Source organism: Capsella rubella, unplaced genomic scaffold (assembly GCF_000375325.1).
Source record: "Capsella rubella cultivar Monte Gargano unplaced genomic scaffold, Caprub1_0 scaffold_1, whole genome shotgun sequence".
Classification (NCBI taxonomy): domain Eukaryota; kingdom Viridiplantae; phylum Streptophyta; class Magnoliopsida; order Brassicales; family Brassicaceae; genus Capsella; species Capsella rubella.
This window is the reverse complement of record NW_006238923.1, coordinates 11,799,895-11,826,189: the sequence shown is the minus strand read 5'-3', so window position 1 is coordinate 11,826,189 and position 26,295 is coordinate 11,799,895. Positions and strand designations below refer to the sequence as shown.

The 26,295-nt window shown below is 35.9% G+C and overlaps 11 protein-coding genes and 1 pseudogene across 11 annotated transcripts; 3 read left to right on the top strand and 9 right to left on the bottom strand.

Annotated features, from left to right (window-relative positions):
• Positions 1 to 68: 68 nt before the first annotated feature.
• Positions 69 to 1,443, top strand: LOC17899319 (immune-associated nucleotide-binding protein 9). Its single transcript, XM_006306117.1, has 4 exons — positions 69 to 294; positions 615 to 889; positions 971 to 1,123; positions 1,354 to 1,443. The coding sequence occupies exons 1-4, from the start codon at positions 69 to 71 to the stop codon at positions 1,441 to 1,443; spliced, it is 744 nt and encodes a 247-aa protein (XP_006306179.1).
• Positions 1,444 to 1,607: 164 nt separating this feature from the next.
• LOC17899324 lies at positions 1,608 to 2,014 on the bottom strand. The gene has a single exon (XM_006304271.2). The coding sequence runs from the start codon at positions 2,011 to 2,013 to the stop codon at positions 1,729 to 1,731; it is 285 nt and encodes a 94-aa protein (XP_006304333.1). The 5' UTR covers position 2,014; the 3' UTR covers positions 1,608 to 1,728.
• Positions 2,015 to 3,987: 1,973 nt separating this feature from the next.
• Positions 3,988 to 4,300, bottom strand: LOC17898492. Its single transcript, XM_006304276.2, has one exon. The coding sequence runs from the start codon at positions 4,295 to 4,297 to the stop codon at positions 4,019 to 4,021; it is 279 nt and encodes a 92-aa protein (XP_006304338.1). The 5' UTR covers positions 4,298 to 4,300; the 3' UTR covers positions 3,988 to 4,018.
• Positions 4,301 to 5,224: 924 nt separating this feature from the next.
• On the bottom strand, positions 5,225 to 5,749 carry LOC17899563. Its single transcript, XM_006305742.2, has one exon. It carries the CDS (start codon positions 5,648 to 5,650, stop codon positions 5,369 to 5,371), a length of 282 nt encoding a protein of 93 aa, XP_006305804.1. The 5' UTR covers positions 5,651 to 5,749; the 3' UTR covers positions 5,225 to 5,368.
• Positions 5,750 to 6,717: 968 nt separating this feature from the next.
• LOC17900042 (probable inactive leucine-rich repeat receptor kinase XIAO) lies at positions 6,718 to 8,112 on the bottom strand. Its single transcript, XM_006305773.2, has one exon. The coding sequence runs from the start codon at positions 8,104 to 8,106 to the stop codon at positions 6,718 to 6,720; it is 1,389 nt and encodes a 462-aa protein (XP_006305835.1). The 5' UTR covers positions 8,107 to 8,112.
• A 1,019-nt stretch (positions 8,113 to 9,131) lies between these two features.
• LOC17898490 (leucine-rich repeat receptor-like protein kinase PXC2) lies at positions 9,132 to 10,578 on the bottom strand. Its single transcript, XM_006304887.2, has one exon. The coding sequence runs from the start codon at positions 10,561 to 10,563 to the stop codon at positions 9,196 to 9,198; it is 1,368 nt and encodes a 455-aa protein (XP_006304949.1). The 5' UTR covers positions 10,564 to 10,578; the 3' UTR covers positions 9,132 to 9,195.
• A 2,395-nt stretch (positions 10,579 to 12,973) lies between these two features.
• LOC111832343 (glutathione S-transferase T2-like) lies at positions 12,974 to 13,894 on the top strand. The gene has a single exon (XM_023788647.1). It carries the CDS (start codon positions 12,974 to 12,976, stop codon positions 13,892 to 13,894), a length of 921 nt encoding a protein of 306 aa, XP_023644415.1.
• Positions 13,895 to 14,225: 331 nt separating this feature from the next.
• Positions 14,226 to 15,407, top strand: LOC111832342 (putative nuclease HARBI1). Its single transcript, XM_023788646.1, has one exon. It carries the CDS (start codon positions 14,226 to 14,228, stop codon positions 15,405 to 15,407), a length of 1,182 nt encoding a protein of 393 aa, XP_023644414.1.
• A 521-nt stretch (positions 15,408 to 15,928) lies between these two features.
• Positions 15,929 to 16,331, bottom strand: LOC17900558. Its single transcript, XM_006305740.2, has one exon. It carries the CDS (start codon positions 16,328 to 16,330, stop codon positions 16,043 to 16,045), a length of 288 nt encoding a protein of 95 aa, XP_006305802.1. The 5' UTR covers position 16,331; the 3' UTR covers positions 15,929 to 16,042.
• Positions 16,332 to 18,971: 2,640 nt separating this feature from the next.
• Positions 18,972 to 20,507, bottom strand: LOC17900484 (probable inactive leucine-rich repeat receptor kinase XIAO). Its single transcript, XM_006307329.2, has one exon. The coding sequence runs from the start codon at positions 20,499 to 20,501 to the stop codon at positions 19,065 to 19,067; it is 1,437 nt and encodes a 478-aa protein (XP_006307391.1). The 5' UTR covers positions 20,502 to 20,507; the 3' UTR covers positions 18,972 to 19,064.
• A 590-nt stretch (positions 20,508 to 21,097) lies between these two features.
• On the bottom strand, positions 21,098 to 22,722 carry LOC17900556 (DNA damage-repair/toleration protein DRT100). Its single transcript, XM_006307325.2, has one exon. It carries the CDS (start codon positions 22,684 to 22,686, stop codon positions 21,247 to 21,249), a length of 1,440 nt encoding a protein of 479 aa, XP_006307387.1. The 5' UTR covers positions 22,687 to 22,722; the 3' UTR covers positions 21,098 to 21,246.
• A 1,542-nt stretch (positions 22,723 to 24,264) lies between these two features.
• Positions 24,265 to 25,989, bottom strand: LOC17896674 (annotated as a pseudogene).
• Positions 25,990 to 26,295: the final 306 nt, after the last annotated feature.

The window sequence follows — 26,295 nt, the reverse complement described above, 5'->3', positions numbered from 1 at the left end:
ATTCTTTTGAGTTAATGTTTTTATGTCAAAGATTCAAAAAAATTGGTATCGTTTTCGTTGCATGAAGGATGAGCACTGATCTGACGTACGATGATTTAGAATCCGCATCAAACCTTAGCCAAACCCTAGTTCTGGTCGGTCGTACTGGAAACGGGAAGAGTGCTGTAGGGAACAGTATCCTTGGAAGAAAAGAGTTTATCTCCAAACCAAGTTTCGTTGGAGTCACTCACACATGTCAGTCAGCAAGAGTTGTGCAAGATGATAGCCAAATTATCAATGTGATTGATACTCCTGGTGAGTGCTTCTGACCAATTGTTTTACGTTGCTATGTAGTTATTATTGCATCGACAGATCATTGATATGATGTTTGATATGTGGATATATGTGTGTTAGCCTAATTTTTTTTTTAATAATCAAAGAGGTTTTGGGCCCAAGTCAATACATCCCCTCAGATCTTTTTTTTTTTTTTTGTCACATCCCTCAGATCCGAAACCAAAACCAAAGCATGTTATATGGTTTTGTCCCAAGCCAAAATACAATTACAAAGTCAGATTGAGAACAGTTTACTTGTTTGTAATTATGTATGACGTTGTCGAATCTGGTGAATTTTACAGGTTTGTTTCAAATAGTAAGGCCAGCTGATTCAATCGACGACGAAATTTCGAGGTGCATAAAGATAGCCAAAAACGGAATCCATGCTATCCTATTGGTGCTCTCTGTGAGGGATTGTCTTAGAGGAGATGCCAAAGTTCTTAGTCACTTGCAAACCCTTTTCGGCAGTAAAATCGCTAACTATATGATCATTGTCTTTACGGGTGGCGATGAATTGGAAGAGAACGAAATGACGTTAGAGGAATATTTGACACAAGAGCCTCCAGAATTCATAAAAGTGAGTTAACTTTTTATAATGAAGATTGCATAGTCTTATTTATATCTGATTTGAAATTAAATGAATAGTATGGTTATGTAGGAACTACTTGAGCTATGTGACAACAGATTGGTATTGTTTGATAACAAGACCAAGGATCAGCTCAAGAGAGTTGAACAAGTTCAGAAGCTTCTCGCACTTGTTGAGTTGGTTACAAAGCAGAACAATGGTAAACCCTATACGGAAGAGCCACAGGTAATATCATGATCATGGCTTTCCTATTTGATTCAAGATATAATATATATTCTTCATGACTATATATTATAATCTTTATATATGATCATTGGTTGGAGATATAAATTTTTATAAGTGAGTATAGTAACATGGAGTGAATATTACTTGGCTTAGGTGGTGGAGATTAGATCAGAATCATCAGAATCAGAAATTTTACTTCGCTAAGAAGGTTTGAATATTACTTGGCTCAGAAGCGAATTAAAGAATCAGAAATGAAGCTAGAGAAACAACTAGCTCCAGAGCAAGCTGCTCCACTTGAAGTCTCAAAAGAATATGCTTAAGAGACTAATGAACTTTAGAGAGAGTTTTATTTTACTTTTATATGTTCTTTTCATTTTATTAAATATTAACATATTGGTTTTATGATTTAAAGACAAATTATGGTGTTTTCTTCTAATGTTTTTATTTTATTTTTTTATTTCTTTTATAATTGAGAAAATAGAAATATCCCAAAAATTCATCTTCTATTAGAAATGAGAATCTTAAACATTTATCTACAATTAATTACCATTTTTGCAATTTCCATCTAATTAATCAACTACACAACAAAGAGATCATGTCTGAATTTAGTTAGGACCCCAACAGCTCAAGTACATAACTGTCCTAAGAGACTCCTCAGCGTGCTTCGCCTTATTATCATTACCCTTAACAGAAGCTACAACAGCGGTGGTGGTAGTAGTCGACGAAGAAGAGAATCTGTTAGCCTGAGAAGTGGATCTCACGTTGTTCTTGATACGTTGATTCACAGACCTGATCAAGTAGTTCCACCGACACATGCCTAATTGATCCTTGGAGGCTTCCAAGGCTCCAATGCTTGCAGCTACTAACCATGCTTTGCTCGTTGCACTCATCTTTTTATTCTTTTTTCTTGATTAGAGAAGTTAAACTCTTTGCTTCTTTTATGAATTTGTGTGTTTGTGAAGTTTGAAGAATATTATCGGAAGAGTCTCTTGTTTATATAATAAGAGAAACGTAGCAGCTGGTTTAGAGTCAAAACTAGATGCTCTTTCCCACTGGTTCTCTCTAATGTTAATTACCATTGTGTCCGCATGAGACGAACTTGATAAGGGATAGTATCGTCTTTCAACGAATCCTGAATTAGTGGATTTTACGCACCTTGTTTCGGTCGGTCACACTGTTCTGTTCTGCCCCTCACGTTTTGATTATTTTTGTATAACAAAATAAATCGATATAACAAAAATATAGTCGAGTGGTTGGTTGTTGATCGTAATTCATTTATCTACGTACGTGTGTGTCCGTGACTCCGTGTGGTATATATTTTCAACCAAGAATGGTTTTTCTTAGAACTAGAACTAGACGTAGTCTCTTGTTTGATCATGTGACATGTCTTGTTTTACTTTTGAGTATGGTGTTATCCGGTTCAAGGTTTGTTTCGTTCTTTGTCTCTATAGACATGGTCGATCATAACTTCTAAGGGCATCCTCAATGCAAGCATCTTAGGGAGTACCTTACCCTAAGATTTGCAAAGAGAATATCTTATATAAGATTCTCTCTTTGCAAATTTTAGGGTAAGGTACCCCTTAAGATGCTTATATTGAGGATGGTCTAAAAGCATCATCAATGCATAATCCTTAAAAGTGAATCTTATAATTTCTTTAATAATTTAATTGAAAAAGTGGATCTTATGATTTCTGTATTACTTTATATAAAGCACGTACATTATTTCTTTTGTTGAATTATGTATCAAATTTTAACCAAGCTTAAGGATCAGCATTGAGGATGGTCTAACTAGTCCTATGCCGCATTGGATATTTTCGGTTTTAAAAATCTTACTAAGATTAACGAAAACAAATTTTGATTCGGTTATTTGGTTTTGAAATCTCAAAACCAAAACTAACCAAATTTTTATTTTTCTTAAATCCAATTTTCGGTTATTTTAGGATAATTTTGATTAACTTTTTTGAGAAGTTTAGTCAGTTCGGTTTCTCGGTTAATTTTGTTATTAAAAAAATCAGTCTAACTGGTATAATCTATTTATTATAAAAATGTTAAACGAAAACCAAACCGAACTAACCATTTTTTGGTTGAACAAACGAAATTACACAGGTTGTTGATCGGTTAATGACCAATAACCAAAACCAAACCAAACAACCAAAAATCTTGATTTGGTTGGGTTGGTTTATTATCCAATACTTAATAAACTTATAACCAACGAAACGTTTTTTGATCGTGTGGTTTGACAACATCGCTTCTGGAGAATTTGTGAGAATTGAAACATGTCTTGCTTTCCTTTCCTAATTCCTACCATAATAAAAGTTTAGATTCATTCTATTTTTACTTTTTTGAATTGAATGTAAAATTTATTCAACCAAAAAACTATTTTTTATATCAAATGATTCTATTTGAAAAATTTAGAACCTAAAAATAAAAAATAATGAACTTATGTGCCATGAGTCGCAAACCATAATTGAAGAGTTCCCTCGTATGTGTGACCATGAAGAACACTCATGGTCGAGATACAGTTTCAATATGTTTGTCGAGACATTTGATGAGCTGAGAAGCAGAGGTGAGGTTATCTCTCCATAGCGACAAGAAGATAACAAATTCTTCTTTGCGTAAACATGGTCATAGACTAGAAGTCTAGAACAATTTTTGGTATGTTGAAAATGCTTAGATTTTTTTTGTTACTTGCAGCGAGTGAGTGATCAACTCCATTTTATATGCACGAAATTAGTAATTGAGTAGTTTGAAACAAATAGCAAAAGTCTTTGAGTTGTATATATAAAGTTTATTTTCTATTAGAATCATCAACGTTTAACTACGATTAATTATCTTTTCTTTGCAATATCCATATATCTAGTTAATCTACTACACAACAAGAGATCCGGTCTGAATTTAGTTAGGACCCCAACAGCTCAAGTACATAACTGTCCTAAGAGACTCCTCAGCTTGCTTCGCCTTATTATCACCATTAACGGAAGCTACAGCGACGGTGGTGGTAGTGGACGAAGAAGAGAATCTGTTAGCCTGAGAAGCGGATCTCACATTATTTTTGATACGTTGATTCACAGACCTGATCAAGTAGTTCCACCGGCACATGCCTAATTGATCCTTGGACGCTTCTAACGCTCCAATGCTTGCTGCTACTAACCATGCTTTGCTCCTTGAACTCATCTTTTTCTTGATTGGAGAAGTTATAAACTCTTTGCTTCTTTAATGATTTTTGAATTTGTGTGTTTGTGAAGTTTGAAGACAAATGAATGAAGATGAGAATTGGAGGAGTTTGTTTATATAATAAATGTAGCTACTAGCTGCTGGCTGTTTAGAGTTAAAAACCAGATGCTTCTCCCATAGGTTCTCTCCAAGTTTTATGTCGTCTAGGGTTAGTTAATTACCATTGTACCCGCATGAGACGAACTAGATAAGGGACATTGTTGTCTTTTATGGATCCTAGATTAGTGGGATTTTACGCACCTGGTTTGGGTCAGTCACGCTGTTTTTCTTATTTAGAAAAAAATAAAATAAAAATAAATTGATTTATACGTGACCAAACTTTCTGAGTTTTGAAAATCTTGGCTTTCTGAGTTTTGAAAATCTTGTCAAAATTAACTGAAATAAACTGGATTCGGTTAGTTTGGTTTAGGCAAAACTAACCAAACTTTTGTTTTATTTTCAATCCGGTTTTTTGGTTATTTTGGTTATTTCAGTTAGATATGGGTAGTTTGATTAGTTCGATTCCTAGATAACAAATGTTCTGGTCATATTTGCCCAAAACTTACCCCACATTGGTTCATACGATAGCTAACATACAAATAAAATAAAAGAAGACGAAGAAGATTGCTTAGAAGTTTCATTTCTCATGTTTAAATTATTAGTAGACTAGAAATATTTTGTATAATCCAATTAAAAATCAATTAAGATGATATGTACAAAAATGTCTAGAAAATTGTCATAAACTAGACCAATTCTTATTTGCCTTGACACTTTTTTCGCCATTTGCGGATGCTACGTTGAAAGTGCTTAGATTGCTTTGTAACTTACAAACAAGGGATCAACTCCCAATTTACATGCACAAAATATCACTTCAAATAACATAAGTAGTTTGAAACAAATAGTAAACCTCGTTTGAGTTGTATAAAATTCATCTTCTATTAGATTAATCATAAACATATATCTACAATTAATTATCATTTTGCAATACCCATCTAATTAATCTACTACACAACAAGAGCCCCGGTCTGAATTTTAGTTAGGACACCAACAGCTCAAGTACATAACTGTCCTAAGAGACTCCTCAGCTTGCTTCGCCTTATTATTATCATCCTTAACGGAAGCTACAGCGGCGGCGGTGGTAGTCGACGAAGAGGAGAATCTGTTAGCCTGAGAAGCGGATCTGACGTTGTTCTTGATACGTTGGTTCACAGACCTGATCAAGTAGTTCCACCGACACATGCCTAACTGATCCTTGGATGCTTCCAAGGCTCCAATGCTTGCAGCTACTAACCATGCTTTGCTCCTTGAACCCATCCTTTTTTTCTTTTTTCTTGATTGGAGAAGTTATAAACTCTTTGCTTCTTTTATGAATTGTGAATTGTGAATTGTGAAGTTTGAAGATGAAGAAGATGAGAACGAAGGAGTTTGTTTATATAATAAGAGAAGTGTAGCTGCTGGTTAGACTCAAAACCAGATGCTCTCTCCCATTGGTTTTCTCAAAGTTTTTATTGTCTGGGGGTGAGTTAATTACCATTGTGCCCATACAAGAACAAACTTGATAAAGGACAATATTGTCTTTTGCAAGAATCCTGGAATAGAGGCTTTACCGCAACTATACGCACCTGGTTTCGATCAGTCACACTATTCTTGGGATCATATAGATCAGATCTTGGATAATTAGTCAACAACTTTAAACAAAAAAAGAATTATATGGCTTAAAAATCCTACCCGAAATTATAATGTGTTTTACATCGACAAATAATTATTTCTTTTCATTCATTTATGGAGTCACCAAATAAAGTACTGTAATACAGAATTATTGGAAACTTAAATATATACTACGTACAGTCACTAATAATTGTAATGAAGCTTCTTCATATGCTTATATCACTTTAATACAGTAAATCCTCTATAAATTAATATTCGATAAATTAATAATCTCTATAAATTAATAAATTTTTTCGGTTCCAAATTGGGACTAGTGTAATTTTAGACATATTTCGATGAAATAATAAGATAATATTTTTTTTTGAAAATCCTTTGTAAATATAAAGTCCCAATAATATTATAAATTAATAATTAGGTAAATTTTTAAAATATATGTATAAATAGACACATTAGTTTTTGTTAGAGTTTATTTCTAATATTTTACTATATCAAAAATTGTTAGCATTCTCTTTCAAGACATAATAATAATTATTTTTTTTGTAATTGATTATGTAAAATACTAATTATCATGATTAAATCTCATTTTTAAAAAAATTTCAAATTAGTAAAATCTCTCTATAAAATAATAATTATTAATTTATCGATAAATTAATAGATTTTCATGGTCCCAAGTCCCAACATTATTAATTTATAGAGGTTTTACTGTACAAATCTTATTTTGGAGAACGTTTTTTTTGCCGCAAAGGTTTACAAGGAGACAGTGGAGAGCCGCAGAGACAGTCGTTGCCGGCAAACGCACTAGCTGGAAACTTTGTTGTTGGAAGCTTTCCGCAAAGATGGTTGTAGCTCAAGTTCAGATTCTGCAATCCAGCTATTGTTGCCGGCACCATACCAAATACCAAGTTCCTTGATAAATCCAAGGTTCTTATATTTTCCAACGTCAATTTCCCCATGTCAAATCGAAGTTTGTTCCTTGACGCCCAAAACTCTCGCAGAAAGATGGTGTGGTTTAGGAACCATGCTGGACTCCCTGAGATCTCGTTTTCGGACAGATCGATTACGTCATAGGATGAAGGTGCGGCTGGTTTCCAATCGTCTAAACTCATCTTGATCCCACATTTAGCTAGTTTCAACGAGTTGATGATCGGCAACATTGTCACCCATTGCGGAATTGTTGTCATGCTAAATTTGTTGTACGAGAGATCGAGATATCTCATGCTACTCACGTCCAATGGAGGGAATGGATTGGTAAGACGATTCTGGGAAAGATTGAGATCATAAAGTCTAGTTAGATTGGTGAAACTCGTCGGCACAACACCTGAGTACCGGTTCTTGGAGAGATCCAATACGGAGAGAAGCTTGAATCTTGATAAATAGTTCGGGATGGTTCCAGATAGATTGTTTTGGCTCACACTAAGGGCCCACAGATTCCGTGCGAGTGACGCAATCGACGGAGGAAGTTCCCCGGAGAATCTGTTCCCGGAAAGATTGAGATATCCAAGCTCTTTTATAGATTTGAAAATATTTGGGATGGTGCTGGAGAAGCGGTTTCCACCAAGGTTGAGTCGAGTTAACTGTGTCAAATTGGATATAGAAATCGGGATTGGACCGGTGAAATGGTTTCCTTGAAGATCGAGATGTTCTAGTTGGCTTAACGCGCCGATGTTTGTTGGAAGGGGGCCGGAGAGACGGATGTTTTGAATGTAAACATACTTTAACATTGGTAATTTGAAGAGATATTGGGGAAAAGATCCCTTGATGTTTTTGATATTGCTAAAGTAAATCTCATTGAGGTGCTCGAGTTTGGCCAGGGACGGGGAGATAGTGCCGGAGAGAAATGTTTCGTCAGCATCCGAATATCCCTCTACTGACAGTAAGGTGACGCGATTGCCGGTTTCGCAAGTGACACCCTTCCAAGAACAGCAATAAGTTCCTTTCTTCCATGAGCTGAGAATACCCGAAGGGTCTCGGGTTATACCCGATTTGAAAGCTAGAAGACCCGCCTCATCATCAGGATGGCATGAGGCAGCTTCGGTGGTACGTAAACACGGGAGGAATATTATGGTGGCAAAGATGAAGAGAATGAAGGAGCAAGAGTTCATGGTGTGGTGTAGTGTGGTGAGACTGAGAGAAGCCATAGGTAGGTATTAATAGAGGGAGGGTGGCTACTTGAGACTTGAGAGCTGCGGAGTCAAAAAGTTTAAGATCTCATTTCATTCTCTCAATTTCTTGTTTACTAAACTTTTACGAAAAAACTTAATAATTAGACGACTTTGACCGAATCATTTGCATGTGGTGGTAATACCACAGTGGTATCTAATGTAACAAGTGGCAATAAACAGTTTATATTATTCATGGTGGTGTTGTGTGTCGTGGGATGGAGGGAAGCATATCGGTTATGATCAATAGAAGACGACTTGATCGAGAGCTGGTAAGTCAAAGTTGATTTTGTTTACACGTATCCTTTTGCATGTGGCAATGTCAGTGGTATATATATGCGTATCTCATGCATGTCTCGTTATCTCTACGTTGATTTCATGATACTACAGGCTACAGCACTGAATATATATCAATCATCCACAGTTACTTAATCAGAGATGGTCTTAGATCGCGACAAAGACCCTAGCTATATGTTTCGGGAACGGATAGTATATTAGTATATCCAAGCTCACGCAAATCATTTCAAAAAAGTGGGTTTTTAATTTATATGCATGCACCTTGTGAGATGGGTATGTAAGGAGAATAGAAAGGTTTTAAATGAAAAAAAAAAAAAAATGAAAAAAAAAAAGAAAGGTTTTAAATGTTGTGAGCACTGCGATGTGTAAAGACAGGGTATGCCATTGTAATGATGCATAACTAAATGTATCTTTATTCTGGACTGTTCTTGGTATTTGTCAACAAAAACTAGTAATGATCAGTTCACATGTAACTTATAAAATTTATTTGATCAATTGTATGATCAACATAGCATACATGAAGCTTACAACTTTAAAAAGACAAACAAATCAAGTGAAAGAATTACATAGACAGCATTTATTTAATGAGAAATATTATGTTATTCTATAGTTATTTTGTTAAATAAAATTCTTTCGTGATGAGTGCACAATATTTGGATATGTGTTATTGATACAAATCTTATTTGGATATAAGTGTCACATAAAATACAAATACCAGTTACTGTTCTTTTGCCGCTAAACTTTACAAGGAGAAAGTGGAGAGCCACAGAGACAGTAGTTACCGGTAAACGCACTGGCAGGGAACTTTGTCGCCGGAAGTTTTCCGCAAAGATGGTTTTGACTCACGTTCAAAGTCTTCAGTTCAACTACCGTCGCTGGCACCTTTCCGAATATCAAGTTCCTTGACAAATCCAAGATTTTAAGTGTATGTCCAAACTTCAGCTTCCCCAAATCAAATTGGAGTTTGTTCCCTCTTACTCGGAACTCCATCAAATCCTTCATCTGGTTAAGGAATCTAACCGGACTCCCTATCATCTCGTTTTCAGATAGATCGATGGAAACAAAGTAGTACGCTCCTGCTAGCTTCCAATCGTCTAAACTCATCTTTATCCCACATTTTGCCAACTTCAACGAGTAGATGAATGGTGAAGATGTCACCCATTTTGGAATCGTTTTTAGGTGAAACTGGTTGTATGACAAATCTAGAGTTTCAATGCCGTCAATGCTCTTTAAGGAAGGGAATGGACCAGTTAAAAGATTGTGGGAAAGATCAAGATTGGTAATGTTGGTCAAATTGACAAAACTCATCGGCACAACCCCGGAGTATCGATTCCTAGAAAGAACCAACGTGGAGAGAGCCTCAAATCTTGATAAATAGTTTGGGATCGTCCCCGAGAGATTGTTCTGGCCTAGGTTAAGGATTGTGAGGGTAAGTGCGAGGGATGCAATAGATGGAGGAAGTTTCCCGGAGAAGTTGTTTTGGGAGAGGTCAAGAGACTGGAGCTTTCTCATGGATTTAAAAATATTTGGGATGGCTCCAGAGAGGCGGTTGTTGCCGAGATTAAGCCAAGATAGCCGAGTCAAATTGGATATTGAACTTGGAATTTGACCGGTGAACCGGTTTCCGTCAATTATTAACTTTTCCAACTGACTTAGCTCGCCGATGTTGGCTGGTAGGGAACCAGAGAGAAGGCTACCTTGGATGCTAACGTACTTTAGCTTTGGTAATTGGAAAAGAAATTGAGGAAAAGTTCCAGTGATCTTTCGCAGAGAGGTGAGGTAAATCCCCTCGAGGTGTTGAAGTTTGGCTAGCATCGGTGAGATAGTGCCAAAGAGGAAACCTTGGCCAAGATATGAATCTCCGTCTACATATAGTTCGGTGACGCGGTCGTCACTGATGCAAATGACACCATACCAAGAGCAGCAAAAAGTACCTTTCTTCCAAGAGCTTAGAGTGCCTGAAGGATCTCGGATTATACTTGATTTGAAAGCTAAAAGACCCGCTTCGTCATCAGGATGGCACTTGGCAGCTCTGGTGGAACTTAAACACTGGAGAAATATAATAGCACATAAGAGGAAAAAAGTGAGGGAGTTAGAGTTCATGGTGGTATTGTGTGATGTATTGTGAGAGGGAGAGAAGCATTTGGTAGCTATTAATAGAGAAAGGGAAACGACTTGAGCAGAAAAGTCAAGCTTCTTAACTAACTTCATTCTCTTTTGCATTTTCTATTTCTAGTAACACTTATTTTTTGGTTTAATAAGAGAAAGTTGAAGCATTTGACCGATCCATTTGCATGTGGAAGTAATTAGTGGACACTATAATCGTGGTCGAATTTAAAATTCCTACGACGGGCTTGAATACTATATATAAGTTTCTATAGAGTGCAATATTTTTCTATATTATACAGAAGAACACATTAAATATGGAATTTTTAACAAAGTAAACAAGATTAGAAATAAAGTTGAACGATTAACCTTTGATTTTCATTCTTGTGGAATTTGAACGATTTAAGACATTTCCATAATGGTTATTGCTTGTTGCCTAGGACACAAGTAACAAGACTAGAGATGATGTTGTTACCAGTCTTGGAGAGGTTGTCTTGTTGTTATATATTGTGGAAATTTAGATGTTCAAGACATGGTTTTGTTAAGTGAGAATCGCAGAAATCTCTATGAATACATATTTCTCTTAAATTAACCCGTTACCAAAACAAAAACAAAAAAAAAAACCATTTTTTATAATTATAATTCGTTTCAACTTAATTTTTATTCTTAACAATTCTACAATTCATTTAATTCCTCATTTTTAACCATTGTATGAACGTCGATTGAAGAATATCCAGAAGTGTTTAAAACTATTTTCACTGTAAGTTGTAACTGAGCCTTTCCATATCTTAGAGCAAGGGCAACGGCGTGTTAATCGACCGTCCCCTGTATTTGGCTGAATTAATAAAAATGCATAATCACCGAAATACGAAGAAACGTCCGTCCAAACGCGACGAATATCTCCCGTCCCTCTTGCCACGTGTCACGTTTTGATTCGAGGTTGGATAAGTCGAAGGAAGAAATGTTTCGGGGGTCTTTTCGATTTCTTCTTTCTATTCTTCTTTGTCTGTGGCGTCTCGGTTGTGGAGAGAAGGCGAGTGGAAGGGCGATCTCTGTCGATAGTGAGCTTCCGTGGGTTTTGAGTCGAAATCGTGTTCCTCACCCGGTTAGATTTCTTCCGGCGGACGAAGCCCCCAATCGGAAAGGATTTATGAAACCCTAATCGGTAAGTTTTCGATTTCCCTAAAGTTTCTGTGTTCTAGGTTTTCGATCTTCTTTAAACATCGAATTTTTTTGGGGATTTGCATAATATAAGCATGGATTTTGAAAGGGATTTGGTTTGTATAAGGAAGTAGTTTGTATGGTTAGTAGATACGAATCGATTTTGGATCTAGATCAGTGTTATTGATATCGGTTTGTTTCCTAAATTTGGATTTACTTACTTACATGATGATTGTTGTTAATTGTTGTTAATTACACGACAGAGTTTGATTGTTGTTAATAGTATGAGAGAGTTTCACATATTATTCGGCTGTGATTGATCTTTCTATGGTTCCTTTAACTCACCAAGTTATAAATTTCATTGATTTGATTTAGTTTGATAATTGTCCCACGATTTATAATATGTTATTGTTGTCTGTATGCATTGCATATAGGTGAGGACTGAAAAGCTAAAATAAGGAGTGGAAGAAGCAGCAATTTCAATTAAATATCCAAGGTAATTCTTGATTCCTTTGCAGCAGTTTAGATGATTGTTGTTAATTAGTTGATAAAGATGGTTTTTGTTCGAATGGTAGGTGAAATAGAGATACTTAGGATTGATTGAGTATAAGTACATGTGTTAGTTGACTCACTGTTCGGATGCTATACACCCTTGTTAGCTTTTGTAGTGGAATAAATGGCATGTATAGTAGCTATTTTTAGGTCACTGTATCAGTAAGTTACATGTGTACTAGGTAGTTATGACTTTGGTTCAGTTTCATGTTTTGGTTGACCTTTGTTTTTGGCTGTTAGGATTCTTGAATGTTATGATGTTTAGTTGAAATCAAATTAGTTCTGGTCCGATTATAACAATGTAAATGAGTTGATAAAGATGAAACTTTTATAAAACTGTTTGAGTTAAATTCTCATCTGTTCTGATAAGACATTTGTTGTTTAGTAGCATGTCAGTTATTGTTGATTGCTTTCATACTTAATAAACATAATAGCAACTTTCTTACACACCACCTTCTATTCTCGACTATCTTATCTCACCTGTATGGTGAAGTAGGAAACGAGCATTTATGTCCTAGCTGTCCTAAATTTGAATATAGATCCCTTCTTAAACCCTTTATGTCCTTCTCGAGTCTATTATAAAACCAGCCTTTGTAACAAATCTCCACTACATTATTCAAACCAGCCTTTCTAACACTTCTGTATTCCAATCTTAAAACCCTATCTTCTTATTCCATTCTTAAAACCCTTTGATATGGATTCATATAATCCATATCCTCACTCATCTTCTTATTTAGAACTTCTAAACAGTCAGCTTGATAACCAAAACCAACAAAACTCTAATGAGAGTTTTCCTCCAGAAGCCTACAATCTTGCATCTGAAGGACCTGCTTGGAGCTCACAACCATCAATAGGCACACCATCTGATGGCACACCGGCTATGAGCTCACAAACACCAGTTACTGTGAAAGACAGAAAGAAATGGAACCCTTGTGATGATGAAGTCTTGATTAGCGCATGGCTCAATACTTCCAAAGATACCATTGTCGGGAATCAACAGAAGGGAGGAAGTTTTTGGCATAGGGTAGCCGAGTATTATGCTTCTTCTCCAAGTTCAACAGAAAGTGGTGAACAAGGCCTGAAGGTGAATTGTAAGCAACGTTGGCACAAAATAAATGAGTTCACAAACAAGTTTTGTGGCTCATTTGCTACTGCAGAAAGGCAAAACACCTCTGGTCATTCAGACAATGATGTCCTCAAAGTTGCCCATGCCATTTACTATTCAGACTACAAAACCAGATTTAATTTAGAACATTGCTGGTGTCTACTAAGGTATGAACAGAAGTGGATAACTCTTAACACAATCAACTCCGGTACACCTACAGGCAGATCAAAAAGGAAACCAACAGAAGAGGGATCACAAACTGCAACGAGCATTGAAGAAGAATGTGAGGTGAGGCCTGAAGGTGTAAAAGCTGCAAAAGCAAAAAGAACTAATGGTCAAGGGAAGGCTCTTATAGAGTATAAGAGTATGTGGGACATAAAAAAGGAAGAAATGGCTGAGACAGAGAAGCTTCAAAAGCTTGCCATACTTGACACAATTCTGGCAAAGAAGGACCCTTTAAGTTCAGCAGATGAACTTATAAAAAGTAGGATAGTTGCTCAGTATTTCTGAGACAACTAGGTTGTATTCTGATTTCTGTTTGGTTTGGTATTTGAGTTTGTATTCTGATTTCTCTTTTGGTTTGGTATTTGAGTTTGTATTCTGATTTCTGTTTGGTCTTGGTCTTTCTGTTTTTCAGTATCTTGCTTGGTCAGTTTGTATCCATTTTCTGTACTCGGATTATATAAAGTATTGCATTTCTCAGAACATCATGTTGGTTTATTAGTTTGTTTACATTATGTACTATGCCTCAGAACCAGGATAAGTATGCCTCAGAACATCTTCATTACTGATCTTCATTACTGATTTTCAAGAAAATTTTAATCTCTTGCAAGAACCAGAAATGCCAAAAAAACGAGCGTATATTCATAGAAACCGTGAAGAAGGCCACAATAATCTTTGGAATGATTATTTTAGTGATACTCCGACATACCCGCCCAATTTATTCCGGAGACGATTTCGAATGAACAAACCGTTGTTTATGCGTATTGTGCATCGTCTATCTACCGAAGTCCAATATTTTCAACAAACGGAGGATGCAGCCGGACGAGCTAGTCTTTCACCAATACAAAAATGTACTGCAGCAATTCGTCAATTAGCATACGGTGGTGCGTGTGACTCAGTGGACGAGTATATACGGATAGGTGCTTCAACCGCTCGGAAATGTTTACACGAGTTTACCACTGCAATAATTCAATTGTTTGGCGACGAATATTTAAGACGTCCAACTGAAGAAGACCTACAAAGATTACTCCAACAAAATGAACAACGTGGATTTCCGGGGATGATTGGCAGCATTGACTGTATGCATTGGGGGTGGAAGAATTGTCCCACAGCTTGGAAAGGCATGTACTCTCGATCCACCGGAAAACCTACTATCGTTTTGGAGGCGGTTGCATCTTATGACCTATGGATTTGGCATGCATTTTTTGGAGCTCCAGGTACTATGAACGATCTTAATATTCTAGATCGATCTAATGTTTTTGATTACATTATAAACGGTCAAGCTCCGGAAGTCAACTTCTTTGTCAACGGAAATCAACACAATTTGGCGTACTATCTCACTGATGGGATTTATCCGAAATGGGCCACTTTCATTCAATCTATCCGACTACCACAAGGTATGAAAAATTCTCTCTTTTCAAAAAAACAAGAAGCTGTGCGGAAAGATGTTGAGCGTGCATTTGGAGTATTGCAAGCTAGATTTGCTGTTATTAAAAATCCATCTTCTCTATGGGATAAAAACAAAATGGCTAATGTTATGAAAGCATGCATAATACTCCATAATATGATTGTGGAGGATGAAAGACATACATACAATCTTCGTAACGCTTCTGAATTTCAACATGGAGAAGATGTCGATCAAACCTATACCGTTGGTACCGCCGGGGTGGGATCAAATATTGGCACCACAATTACTCGTAGAACAAGAGTTCGGGATAAACAAGCCCATGAACAATTAAAAGGAGATTTGATTGAGCATATTTGGTCTACTTTTGGACATCTTCCATATAATGAAGATTGAAGATTAAGTTTCAAATTTCTATAAATTCAATAAAATGTTTTAATATTTCTCTGTTTTATGTGTCTTTTTATGTTTTATCTTTTTCATGTTTTTGTAATTTTCAAATATTTCTTTTTATGTTATTTGGTCTACTTTTGTGTGTTATAAATTAATCAAATATTTTATAATAAGATGTAATGTATAAAGTAATCTAATATGTTATAAATGTTTTTATTTCTAAATTAATATCAAATTAAACAAAAAAAAAATTATTGTTAATTTTACCGTGGGACAAAAAACGTATGACACCAATGCTCGTACCAAAATATTTAGTATTTGTCCCTTACAAAAAAAAATTAATAAACAAATTTTGGGACCAACATTTGGGTATAACCAATGCCCTTGCTCTTAAACAACTTTATATTTGCTATCATTACAAATCATATTTGGATACTACGTACGTTGAAAGTGCTTAGATTGCTTTGTAACTTACAAACAAGGGATCAACTCCCATTGCACAAAATATCACTTGAAATGAATTATATATATAAAATTCATCTTCTATTAAAATCATAAACATTTATCTACAATGAATGATCAGTTTGCAATTTCCATATCTAGTTAATCTACGTACAAAACAAAGGTCATGTCTGTATTTAGTTAGGACCCCAACAGCTCAAGTACATAACTGTCCTAAGAGACTCCTCAGCTTGCTTGGCCTTATCACCACCATTATCCTTAACGGAAGCTACAACAGCGGTGGTGGTAGTAGTCGATGAAGAAGAGAATCTGTTAGCCTGAGAAGCGGATCTGACGTTGTTCTTGATACGTTGATTCACAGACCTGATCAAGTAGTTCCACCGGCACATGCCTAATTGATCCTTGGACGCTTCCAAGGCTCCAATGCTTGCAGCTACTAACCATGCTTTGCTCGTTGCACTCATCTTTTTCTTTTTCTTGATTGGAGAAGTTATAAACTCTTTGCTTCTTTTGTGAGTTGTGTGTTTGTGAAGTTTGAAGATTGAGAACTTGAAGAGTTTGGTTATATAATAAGAGAAGTGTAGCTGCTGGTTACACTCAAAACCAGATGCTTTCTCCCATTGGTTTTCTCTAAGTGGATATCATCGGTGGTTGGTTAATTACTATTCTGCCCGCATGAGACAAACTTGATAAGGGACAATATTGTATTGTTCACGAATCCTCGATTAGTGGATTTACCGCAACTATACACACCTGGTTTCGGTTGGTCACACTATTATTCGGATCATAGATCAGATCTTGGATAATTTGTCCAGTTGATATAAACCTTTCTTCCAAATTAATTTATTTTCACCGTCCAGTTTGAGCTCTCTTTACGATTGAAATACATTCTATGGACTAAAAGCTGATCTCTACTACTAGGTCCGATCCATATTTCATAGTTAATATGTATTATGCAAGATAAAGCGATTTTTTGGAGTCAAGTTCCGGCAGAGAAAATAGAAATAAGTAGACTTAATCACTTGACTAAAGATACATCTCTTTTTATTTACTAAATATGAAACTATTAAAAATCTCATTAATTACGGTAATCTCTATAAATTAACATTCTATAAATTTAATAAATACTATAAAAGATTAATTTTTTTGTCCGGACCGGTGTAAAAATTAATAAAATTTGATTAGATTACAAAATAATATTTTTTCTTGAAATCTTCATGTAAAATACAATCTCAATAATATCATAAATTAATAATAATAATTATTATATATATATATGTTTTTTTGGTAGAGTATAAATAGATATATTAATGTTTAGTATTTCTGGAAAATTTATTTTTTCCTAGAGTTCATCTCTATAAAACAATTTTATGTTATTTTTGTAAAGAATAATCTTGTAATATACTCGATAATATGTCATCAAAAGAACCAAAATTTTCTTTATGTTTCTAATTTCTAAATGTACATCATATTTTAGTTTTATAAGATGTTAAATATATCAACTGAAGGTATTCATAAAATTGAATTTATGTATATCATATGTCTATGGGAATGAATTGATCTATAATATTTCCAAATTAATGTTAATTTTTATCTTCTAAATATTAAATTCGATTTCACACTATAAAATTATAATATATAGAATACTAATCTTAGGTATGTAAAATTATCCCAGTTCATATTTTCACATTTTTTATAATTAAAAATATCACTATAATTTAATAATTATTAATTTACACTTTAAATTAATAAATAATAATTTATAGATAAATTAATATAACTATAAATTAATAAAATACTATGGTCCCAAGTTTTAACATTATTAATTTTTAGAAGTTTTATTAATTTATTTTGTTCATTCTACAGTTTCATTCATTTCCTTTTACTAAGTAACAATTATTTGAATTTCAAAGGTATGGAATTACTAAATAATATAATACAAAATTGTAGGAAACTTAAATATAATTGTAATGAAGCTTTTAATATAAATATTATTTGAAACATTTTCTTGCCGCTAAAGTTTAGAATGAAAAAATGGAAAGCCACAAAGTAATATTCGTTACTGGCAAACATATTAGCTGGAAACTTTGTTGGAATATTTCCGCAAATAGTATTTTTGCTTAAGTTCAGATTCTGCAGACTAATATTGTTCTCGTGACCATACCAAATATTCCCATGGGATCTCTGTATGATCTTATGTATTTTTCAATTGTTGATGGCATACTAACCATTCTCCTTTTTCCACTAATATTTTTTTTTTCCAACTCCACTAATTTTTTTAAGAGACATTTGTTTGGCAGAGAAAAGGAGAGAGGAACAGAGATTTTGCCCCAAAAAAACACAAAATATATATAAAATATTAGACATTAGATATCAATATAAGATACATCATATTTAGATTTTTCAAAAAGCTATGGTCTGTTGTGTGTATTATCTCTTAGCTCTAAGTAAGTAAATAAAAAGAGAAATCGTTATTTAACATTTAATTAATTTATTTTATTATCTAAAATTATTCTAAGAGACTTATTGGTGGTATCATTTATTCATTCATTCGCTTTGCATTTTCGATTTCTAGTAACACTTATTTTGGTTTAATAAGAGAAAGTTGAAAAATTTGACCGATCCATTTCCATGTGGTTGTAAATTAATAGTATCCGTAATTAGTGGAATTATAACCGTGGTCGAATTTATCAGTCCACGACTGCCTTAAACATTGTACGTACGTATATAGTTTTTATAGACTTATTGTGTGGGTAACTTTATATATGATATCACATTAGATATGAAAGTTTAACAAAGTAAAAGATATTGATGACCGTTGGTAAATCTTGAAGCTAATTAAGAGTTAATATTTTATACGTCAATAATTGTTGAATGCGTAGAACACAAGTAACAAATTTTGAAAAAAAATCCGTTCTTTTATAATTGTTTTGTTTCAACTAAAATTTGTTTCTTAGTAATTCTAAAATTTCATTTAATTCCTAATTTTTAACCAACAATTCCACTGTATGAAAACTCGAATAAAGAAAATCAAGAAGTGTTTTAAAACTTTGGTACAATACTACTATTTTCACTAACACATATCGTCGTAATTGAGCCTTTCCATATCTTAAACAACTTTATTTGTTATTATTTCAAATCATATTTGGAACTACGTATCAAAGTAAGTCCAAATTGAAAACTGTAGCTTTCTTACCGCTAAGCTTTACAAGGAGAAAGTGGAGAGCCACAAAGACAATCATTACCAGCGAATGCACTAGCCGGAAACTTTGTCGCGGGAAGTTCTCCGCAAAGATGGTTTTGACTCAAGTTCAGTCTCTGTAGACTATTCACCGTCGCAGGCACCTTTCCATACACCAAGTTCCTTGACAGATCGAGAGTTTTTAGCGTTCTTGGAAACGTCAGGTTTCCCATATCGAATCTGAGTTTGTTTCCTGCCACCCGAAGCTCTAGGAGATACCATGTCTGGTTCAAGAACCTTTCTAGATTCCCTGAGATCTCATTTTTAGACAGATCAATGTAATGGAAGTACAAGGGTTCCGCTGGCTTCCAATCATCTAAGTTCATCTTGATCCCGCATTTCGCTAGCTTCAACAAAAAGATGCTTGGCAAAGACGTTACCCATTTTGGAATAGTTTCTAGCTGAAATTGGTTGTATGAGAGATCAAGATACTCGATGGTGTTAGTGGTCAAGTCAGGGAATTGACCAGTTAGAAGATTGTGGGAGAGATCAAGATTATTAAGATTGGTCAGATTGATGAAACCCTTTGGGACAACCCCAGAGAACCGGTTCTTGGAGAGATCCAACTTTTCGAGCCTGTTGAATCTTGATATATAGTCGGGGATCGTCCCCGAGAGATTGTTCTGGTTTAGATGGAGGCTGAGAAGTGTTGGTGCGACTGACACAATGGACGGAGGAAGTCTTCCGGAGAATTCATTGCGAGAGAGTTCGATAAATTTGAGTAACGGCATGGATTCGAAAATATCTGGGATGGTGCCAGAGAGGCGGTTGCCACCCAAGTTTAGATTCTGCAAGAGTGTAAGATTAGCAATACCTATGGGTATAGTTCCTGTTAGGAGATTACCGCCGAAAAAGAGATAAAATAATCTAGTAAGATTTGATATCGAATTCGGGATTGGACCGGTGAACTTGTTTCCTTCAAGAAAGATCTCTTCCAACATGCTTAGTACACCTATGTTGGAAGGAAGTGGACCGGAGAGACGGTTATTCCCGATGTCAACGTACCTTAGCTTTGGTAACTGGAGAAGGAACTTGGGAAAAGGTCCAGTGATGTTTCCATGATCTCCTAAACTGATCACATTGAGGTGCTTGAGTTTAGCCAGGGACGGTGAGAGAGTGCCAGAGAGGGAGCGTTCGGGTTTCTTGAGATATCCGACTAGTTCGAGTATGGTGACTCGGTCGCTGTTGAGGCATGTGACACCCTTCCAGGAGCAGCAAGGAGTACTTTTGTTCCAAGAGCTGAGCATGCCCGAAGGATCTTGAGTTATACCAGCTTTGAAAGCTAAAAGACCCGCCTCGTCATCAGGATGACATGTGGCAGCTCCGGTCGAACTTAAGCATTGTAGGAGGACAAGGACGGCAAAGATGTAGAGAGTGAATGAGAAAGAGTTCATGGTGATGTTGAGTGGTGTGGCTGAGAGAAGCTATTGGTAGTTATCAATAGAAGGAGAGAGACGACTTGAAAAGTGCTAAGTCAAAGTCAATGATTTTGAGTCTTTGACCAATCCATTTGCATGTGGCAGCAATAAGTGATATACAGATAGATCTTTATCACATGCCGCGTTATCTTGATCTAATAGAAAAGGTTTATTTCATGATCTTGAAGGCACATCAACTCATCATGTATTACAATCCTACGCAGTTCCTTGATGAGGAAGTAAATTGAACGAGTGATTTTTTTTGTATAAGTAGGGAAAAGTCATGGTAAGCATTATACTTGTATACCTAAAATTTTCACTTATAATATTAAAATTTTATGATTATTTTTTTTTTCTTGTTAACGTAATATCTTATTCCAAATTTTACTTGTAACAATATGTACCGAAGAAAAGAAAATAAGATGGGTGCACATGCATCATGCATGGCTTTGTGTTTCTTTCTTTGCACATATGTTTGCTTCATTGATAGCTTCCAACTTGAACTGATGATGAAACTCCTACATACATGTTATTTTACCTTTTTCTTGGAGATCTTTCATATATTTATCAAATTGACTAAAAATTTATAAACTTTATTTTTTACTCCAGAGAAAGTATTCATACACACGCATGTAGGCTAACTTATTAATATTATTACAAATATTTTTTGGAGTTACGTGTCAAAGTAAATCCAAATACAGAACTATAGTTTTCTTGCACTTTACGCTTTACAAGGAGGAAGTGGAGAGCCGCAAAGACAGTCGTTACCTACGAACGCTCTGGCCTGGAATTTAGTTGCTGGAAGCTTTCCGCAAAGATGGTTATGACTCAAGTTCAGTTTCTTCAGTGTAGCCAATGTCGTTGGTACCTTTCCAAACACCAAATTCTTCGACAGATCCAAGGTTTCTAGTCTCGGACTTAAATTTGTCAGCTTTCCAATGTCGAATCGGAGTTTGTTCCTTGACGCTTGAAACTCAAACAAGTTACGCGCTAGGCTCAAGAACTTTACTGGACTCCCTGAGATCTCGTTTTCTGAGAGATCGATATAAAAGTAAATGTGGGGGTTCACTGGCTTCCACTCCTCGAAGTTCATATTGATCCCGCATTTTGCAAGCTTCAACGAGTAGATAGACCGCGACGAGGTCGCCCATTCGGGTATCGTTTTGAAGTTAAACTTGTTGTATGAGAGATCAAGAGAGGCGATGCCTTCAACGTTCTTCACGGCAGGGACTGGACCGGTTAAAAAATTGTATGCAAGGTTGAGATGGAAAAGCTTTGGCATATTGGCCAAACTTGTCGGCACGACTCCTGAGAACCTATTCCTCGAAAGATCCAACTTGTCGAGTATCTTGAAGTTGGATAAAAATGTTGGGATAGTCCCAGAGAGTTTATTCTGGCTTAGATCGATGGACAAGAGATTCGGTCTGAGTGATGCAATGGACGGAGGAAGGTTTCCAGAGAAACCGTTGCGGGAGAGTAATATAGATTGGAGCTTTGTCATGGATTTGAAAATATCAGGTATGGTTCCAGAGAGACGATTGCCGCCAAGGTTGAGTGAAAATAGGAGGTTGAGCTTAGAAATTCCAAAGGGTATAGTTCCGGTTAAGAGATTGTTACCAAGATTGAGCTGAAATAACCGGGTTAAATCGGAGATGGAACTCGGGATTGGACCGGTGAACCGGTTTCCGTTGAGACCTAATTGCCCCAACTGGCTTAGCGCACCAATGTTAGCGGGAAGAGGACCGGAGAGACCGGTGTCTGTAATGTAGACAGTGTTTAGCTTTGGTAATAGGTAAAGGAATTGAGGGAAAGGACCAGTGATGTTTCGAAGATTGGTGAAGTAAAACCCTTCAAGGTGTTGGAGTTTGGCCAATGACGGGGAGATAGTGCCGGAAAGATAGCTTCCGGCAACATCAGGATCTCCAGTGATTTGGAGTCCCGTGACGCGGTTGGTGAGACAACCGACACCAGACCATGAACAGCAGGCAGTACCTTTCTTCCATGTGCTGAGGATGCCGGAAGGGTCTCGGGTTATACCGGCTTTGAAAGCTAAAAGACCCGCTTCGTCATCAGGATGACACGTGGCTGCTTCTGTGGAGCTTAAACACCGGAGAAAGATAAAGGCGGTGAAGATGTAGAGACAGAAGGAACGAGAGTTCATTGTTGTGTTGGGTTTTGTTGTGTTGTGTTGTGTTGTGTTGTGTTGTATTGATTGAGAGAAGTAATTGGTAGCTATTAATAGAAAGATAGTGTCGACTCAAGAGGTGACGATTTTGACAAAGTCATCATATGCATGTGGTGGCAATATGCTTTTGGTATATCCCTTAAGGCGTTGTCGAAATTATCATCTCTCGTTTCTTTGAAAGAGACGTTTTCTTTCATCAGAATTTTCTAATAGCTTTGACCCTTTGATTATAAAAAATTTTGACGTGTCTTTTTTTATATTTTCTATAATTTTGTTGTAAATGGTATTGGAAGGTCATAAGTCAATTTTTGTGTATTTTTGTTTGTTTTATATCAAGTTCAATTAATATTCTAATTTATTATGAAACGAAAAAATAGCAATTTTCATATTTGTTTCACAAAATGTACGTTACTTTTGTACAGAAAATTTGCATTAAAAAATTTTCAACACGTTATTTTGTCAAATATGTGTGTTATATTGACCAGAAATTAAAAAGTCAAAGTTATCTAAGTAGAATGATCGATCGAGATTGTGGACAAAGGTTGGCCTCAAGATGGGATGAAGATGAAGATTCATGTTCATTCTCTAATCTAACATTAGTAGCTTTATCTATTCTGTTATCGTGAGAAAGTGGAAGTTTAGATCGTTTTGGAAGAACCAATTAGTCAGTTTTCGTTTTATGGTGGTGAAGTTTAAGATGCTACCTCTCTTGTATGAATTCCTTTGTTATTTAGATTTTTGAATAATTTTTCTAGGTTGGTTTACTATGTTCTTGTTAAGTTGAATATACGATGGATTATTCTAGTAGAACTTTTGTTCTAGAAAAAAAAAAATACTAAGAAGAGAGCTAGTTCAAAGATGGTTTCACGTCTCGATGCATACGCTATATAGCATAATTTATATAGTGTAGGCATTGAGACAGAAAATTTATAAAAAAATTTATAAAAGCGTGATTTTGAGGAAATATTGTGAATTTATGATATGTTATTGGTAAAAAAATTGAGCGAAAAAAGATCAATGGTGAGAGATCTTAGAAAATCAAATTAGTTTTCGTTTACTAAAACGGTTTAGACATTTGATTCATTTATATTTCGTTTACATATTTGAATCAGATTGTTTAATTTCTGTCAGCAGTTTGCTTATAGGTAACTCACTAATCCATTCTAATCAAATAATTTATATCTAACTCATTAAGCTCATTAGTCCATTGAAATCAAAAAATTTCACTCATTAGATCCAAAGATTACATTGGTATGAGTTGATCCATCAACCTTATCTTTTATAATGTCTAGTATTTACGCATCATATATATGTTGCTATATATTATTTTGAATCGGAACACATCGGCCAAGAATTGCATACTGCACAGAGTCTAATATAAGCAAAAGTTGAAGTAATATTTTTTTCCCTACAAAATCACACTCTTAGAGGTTATAATGATTATATAATCACATTAATTTAGTGGCAAAAAAACAATCGGATATCAATAATTACTTTATTAAAATCGAATTCTTTCTTAATGACTCTACAATTCATTCAATTCCTCATTCAAAATAATGTAAAAGTGTTTAAAACTTAAATACTACTTTGAGTACGTTCAGTATTAATAATACATATCGTTACAATGAAGCTTCTTCTTATCATAGAAAAACTACTTTATTGATTATTTAATACAAATCTTATTTGGAGCTAAAACTTTAACTGTGTCACCAGTTCTAGTTCCCGTGCCGCTTAAGCTTTACAAGGAGAAAGTGGAGAACCGCAAAGACAGTCGTTACCGGCAAACGCGCTAGCCGGAAACTTAGTCACGGGAAGCTTTCCGCAAAGATGGTTGTGACTCACATTCAATGTCTTTAATCCCGCCACGGTCGCTGGCACTTTTCCAAATATCAAGTTTCTTGATATATCCAAGGTTGTCAAAGTCTTGGCGAACGTCAACTTCCCCATATCGAATCGGAGTTTGTTTCCTGATGCCTTGAACTCTATTAGATACTCTGTTTGGTTCAAGAACCTTGCGGGACTCCCCGAGATCTCGTTCTCCGAAAGATCGATGAAATCGTAGTAGTATGTTTGAGCTGGCTTCCAGTCGTCTAAGCTCATCTTGATCCCGCATTTCGCTAGCTTCAACGAGAAGATGATCGGCGACGAAGTAACCCATTTAGGTATGGTGTTTAGGTGAAACTGGTTGTAAGAAAGATCTAGAGACTCAATGCCTTTAACGTTCAAGACAGGGAATGGATCGGTTAGAAGATTATGGGAGAGATCAAGATTGAAAATCTTGGTTAGGTTGGCAAAAGTCTTTGGTACAACACCAGAGAACTGGTTCTTGGAGAGATCTAATGTATCGAGAGCCTTGAAGTTTGATAAAAAGTTTGGTATCTTCCCGGAGAGTTTGTTGTGGCCTAACTCAAGGAACCTAAGGATTGGTGCAAGTGATGCAATGGACGGAGGAAGAGTCCCGGAGAAACCGTTGCGTGAGAGGACGAGAGATCGGAGCTCCGGCATGGATTTGAAAATATCCGGTATGGCTCCAGAGAGACGGTTGCCTCCGAGGTTGAGATACCCAATGGACTTGAAATTAGCTACACCTAAAGGTATAGTTCCGGTTAAGAGATTATTACCGAGATTGAGCTGACTTAACCGAGTTAACTTAGATATCGAACTTGGAATCGGACCGGTGAACCGGTTTCCTGCAAGACTAAACGCTTCGAGCTGGCTTAGAGAACCAATGTTAACCGGGAGAGGACCGGAGAGACGGTTGTTTTCAATGTATACGTATTTAAGATTTGGTAATTGGAAAAGGAACTGAGGGAATGAACCGGTGATGTTCTTGAGATTCATGAAGTAGAGTCCATCAAGGAACTTAAGTTTGGCTAGTGACGGCGAGATAGTACCGGAAAGAAAGCTTCCGGCGACATCCTCTTGTCCGTTGACAGAGAGTGCGGAGACACGGTCGGTGGTGAGACAAGTGACACCGTTCCAAGAACAGCAAGGAGTACCTTTCTTCCATGAGGTGAGAATACCCGAAGGGTCTCGGGTTATACCGGCTTTGAAAGCTAGAAGACCCGCTTCGTCATCGGGATGACACGTGGCGGCTCCGGTGGGGTTTAGACATCGGAGAAAGATAACGACGGTGAAGATAAAGAGAGTAAAGGAAGAAGAGTTCATGGTGTTGTGTTGTGTTTTGATTGAGAGAAGTAGCTGAAAGCTATTAATAAAGGGTGATAGAGTCGTGAGGTGCGGAGTCAAAGTTGACGATTTTGACTAATCCATTTGCATGTGGCAGTAACTAGTGGTCTCCGTTATCGTGGTCGAATTTATCATTTCCCCCCGACAAACTTGAAAAAGACAGATTCATTTAATTTCTTGTTTTTGTCCTGATTAATTTATCTGTTTAGGTTTAACACTTCCTGAAAAACAAATATCTACTTTTGGTATTATTTTTCTTATTTTCTTGTTTTCCCATACTCCCTGTTTAAAAAATCTCCGTTTTGGTCCGATTACACCCCGTGTAATTACTAGGCCCACCATATCCGCCTCGATTAATGACTAATCTCCGCCTATTTTTTTGTCGATTATTAAATA

Coding starts and splice junctions, on each gene's coding strand:
- LOC17899319 (XM_006306117.1), top strand. CDS start 69: ATGAGCACTGATCTGACGTACGATGATTTAGAATCCGCATCAAACCTT. Junction 295..614: donor CAATGTGATTGATACTCCTG/GTGAGTGCTTCT, acceptor TGAATTTTACAG/GTTTGTTTCAAATAGTAAGG. Junction 890..970: donor AGCCTCCAGAATTCATAAAA/GTGAGTTAACTT, acceptor ATGGTTATGTAG/GAACTACTTGAGCTATGTGA.
- LOC17900484 (XM_006307329.2), bottom strand. CDS start 20,501: ATGAACTCTTTCTCATTCACTCTCTACATCTTTGCCGTCCTTGTCCTC.
- LOC17898490 (XM_006304887.2), bottom strand. CDS start 10,563: ATGAACTCTAACTCCCTCACTTTTTTCCTCTTATGTGCTATTATATTT.
- LOC17900556 (XM_006307325.2), bottom strand. CDS start 22,686: ATGAACTCTCGTTCCTTCTGTCTCTACATCTTCACCGCCTTTATCTTT.
- LOC17899563 (XM_006305742.2), bottom strand. CDS start 5,650: ATGGGTTCAAGGAGCAAAGCATGGTTAGTAGCTGCAAGCATTGGAGCC.
- LOC17899324 (XM_006304271.2), bottom strand. CDS start 2,013: ATGAGTGCAACGAGCAAAGCATGGTTAGTAGCTGCAAGCATTGGAGCC.
- LOC111832342 (XM_023788646.1), top strand. CDS start 14,226: ATGCCAAAAAAACGAGCGTATATTCATAGAAACCGTGAAGAAGGCCAC.
- LOC17900042 (XM_006305773.2), bottom strand. CDS start 8,106: ATGAACTCTTGCTCCTTCATTCTCTTCATCTTTGCCACCATAATATTC.
- LOC111832343 (XM_023788647.1), top strand. CDS start 12,974: ATGGATTCATATAATCCATATCCTCACTCATCTTCTTATTTAGAACTT.
- LOC17898492 (XM_006304276.2), bottom strand. CDS start 4,297: ATGAGTTCAAGGAGCAAAGCATGGTTAGTAGCAGCAAGCATTGGAGCG.
- LOC17900558 (XM_006305740.2), bottom strand. CDS start 16,330: ATGAGTGCAACGAGCAAAGCATGGTTAGTAGCTGCAAGCATTGGAGCC.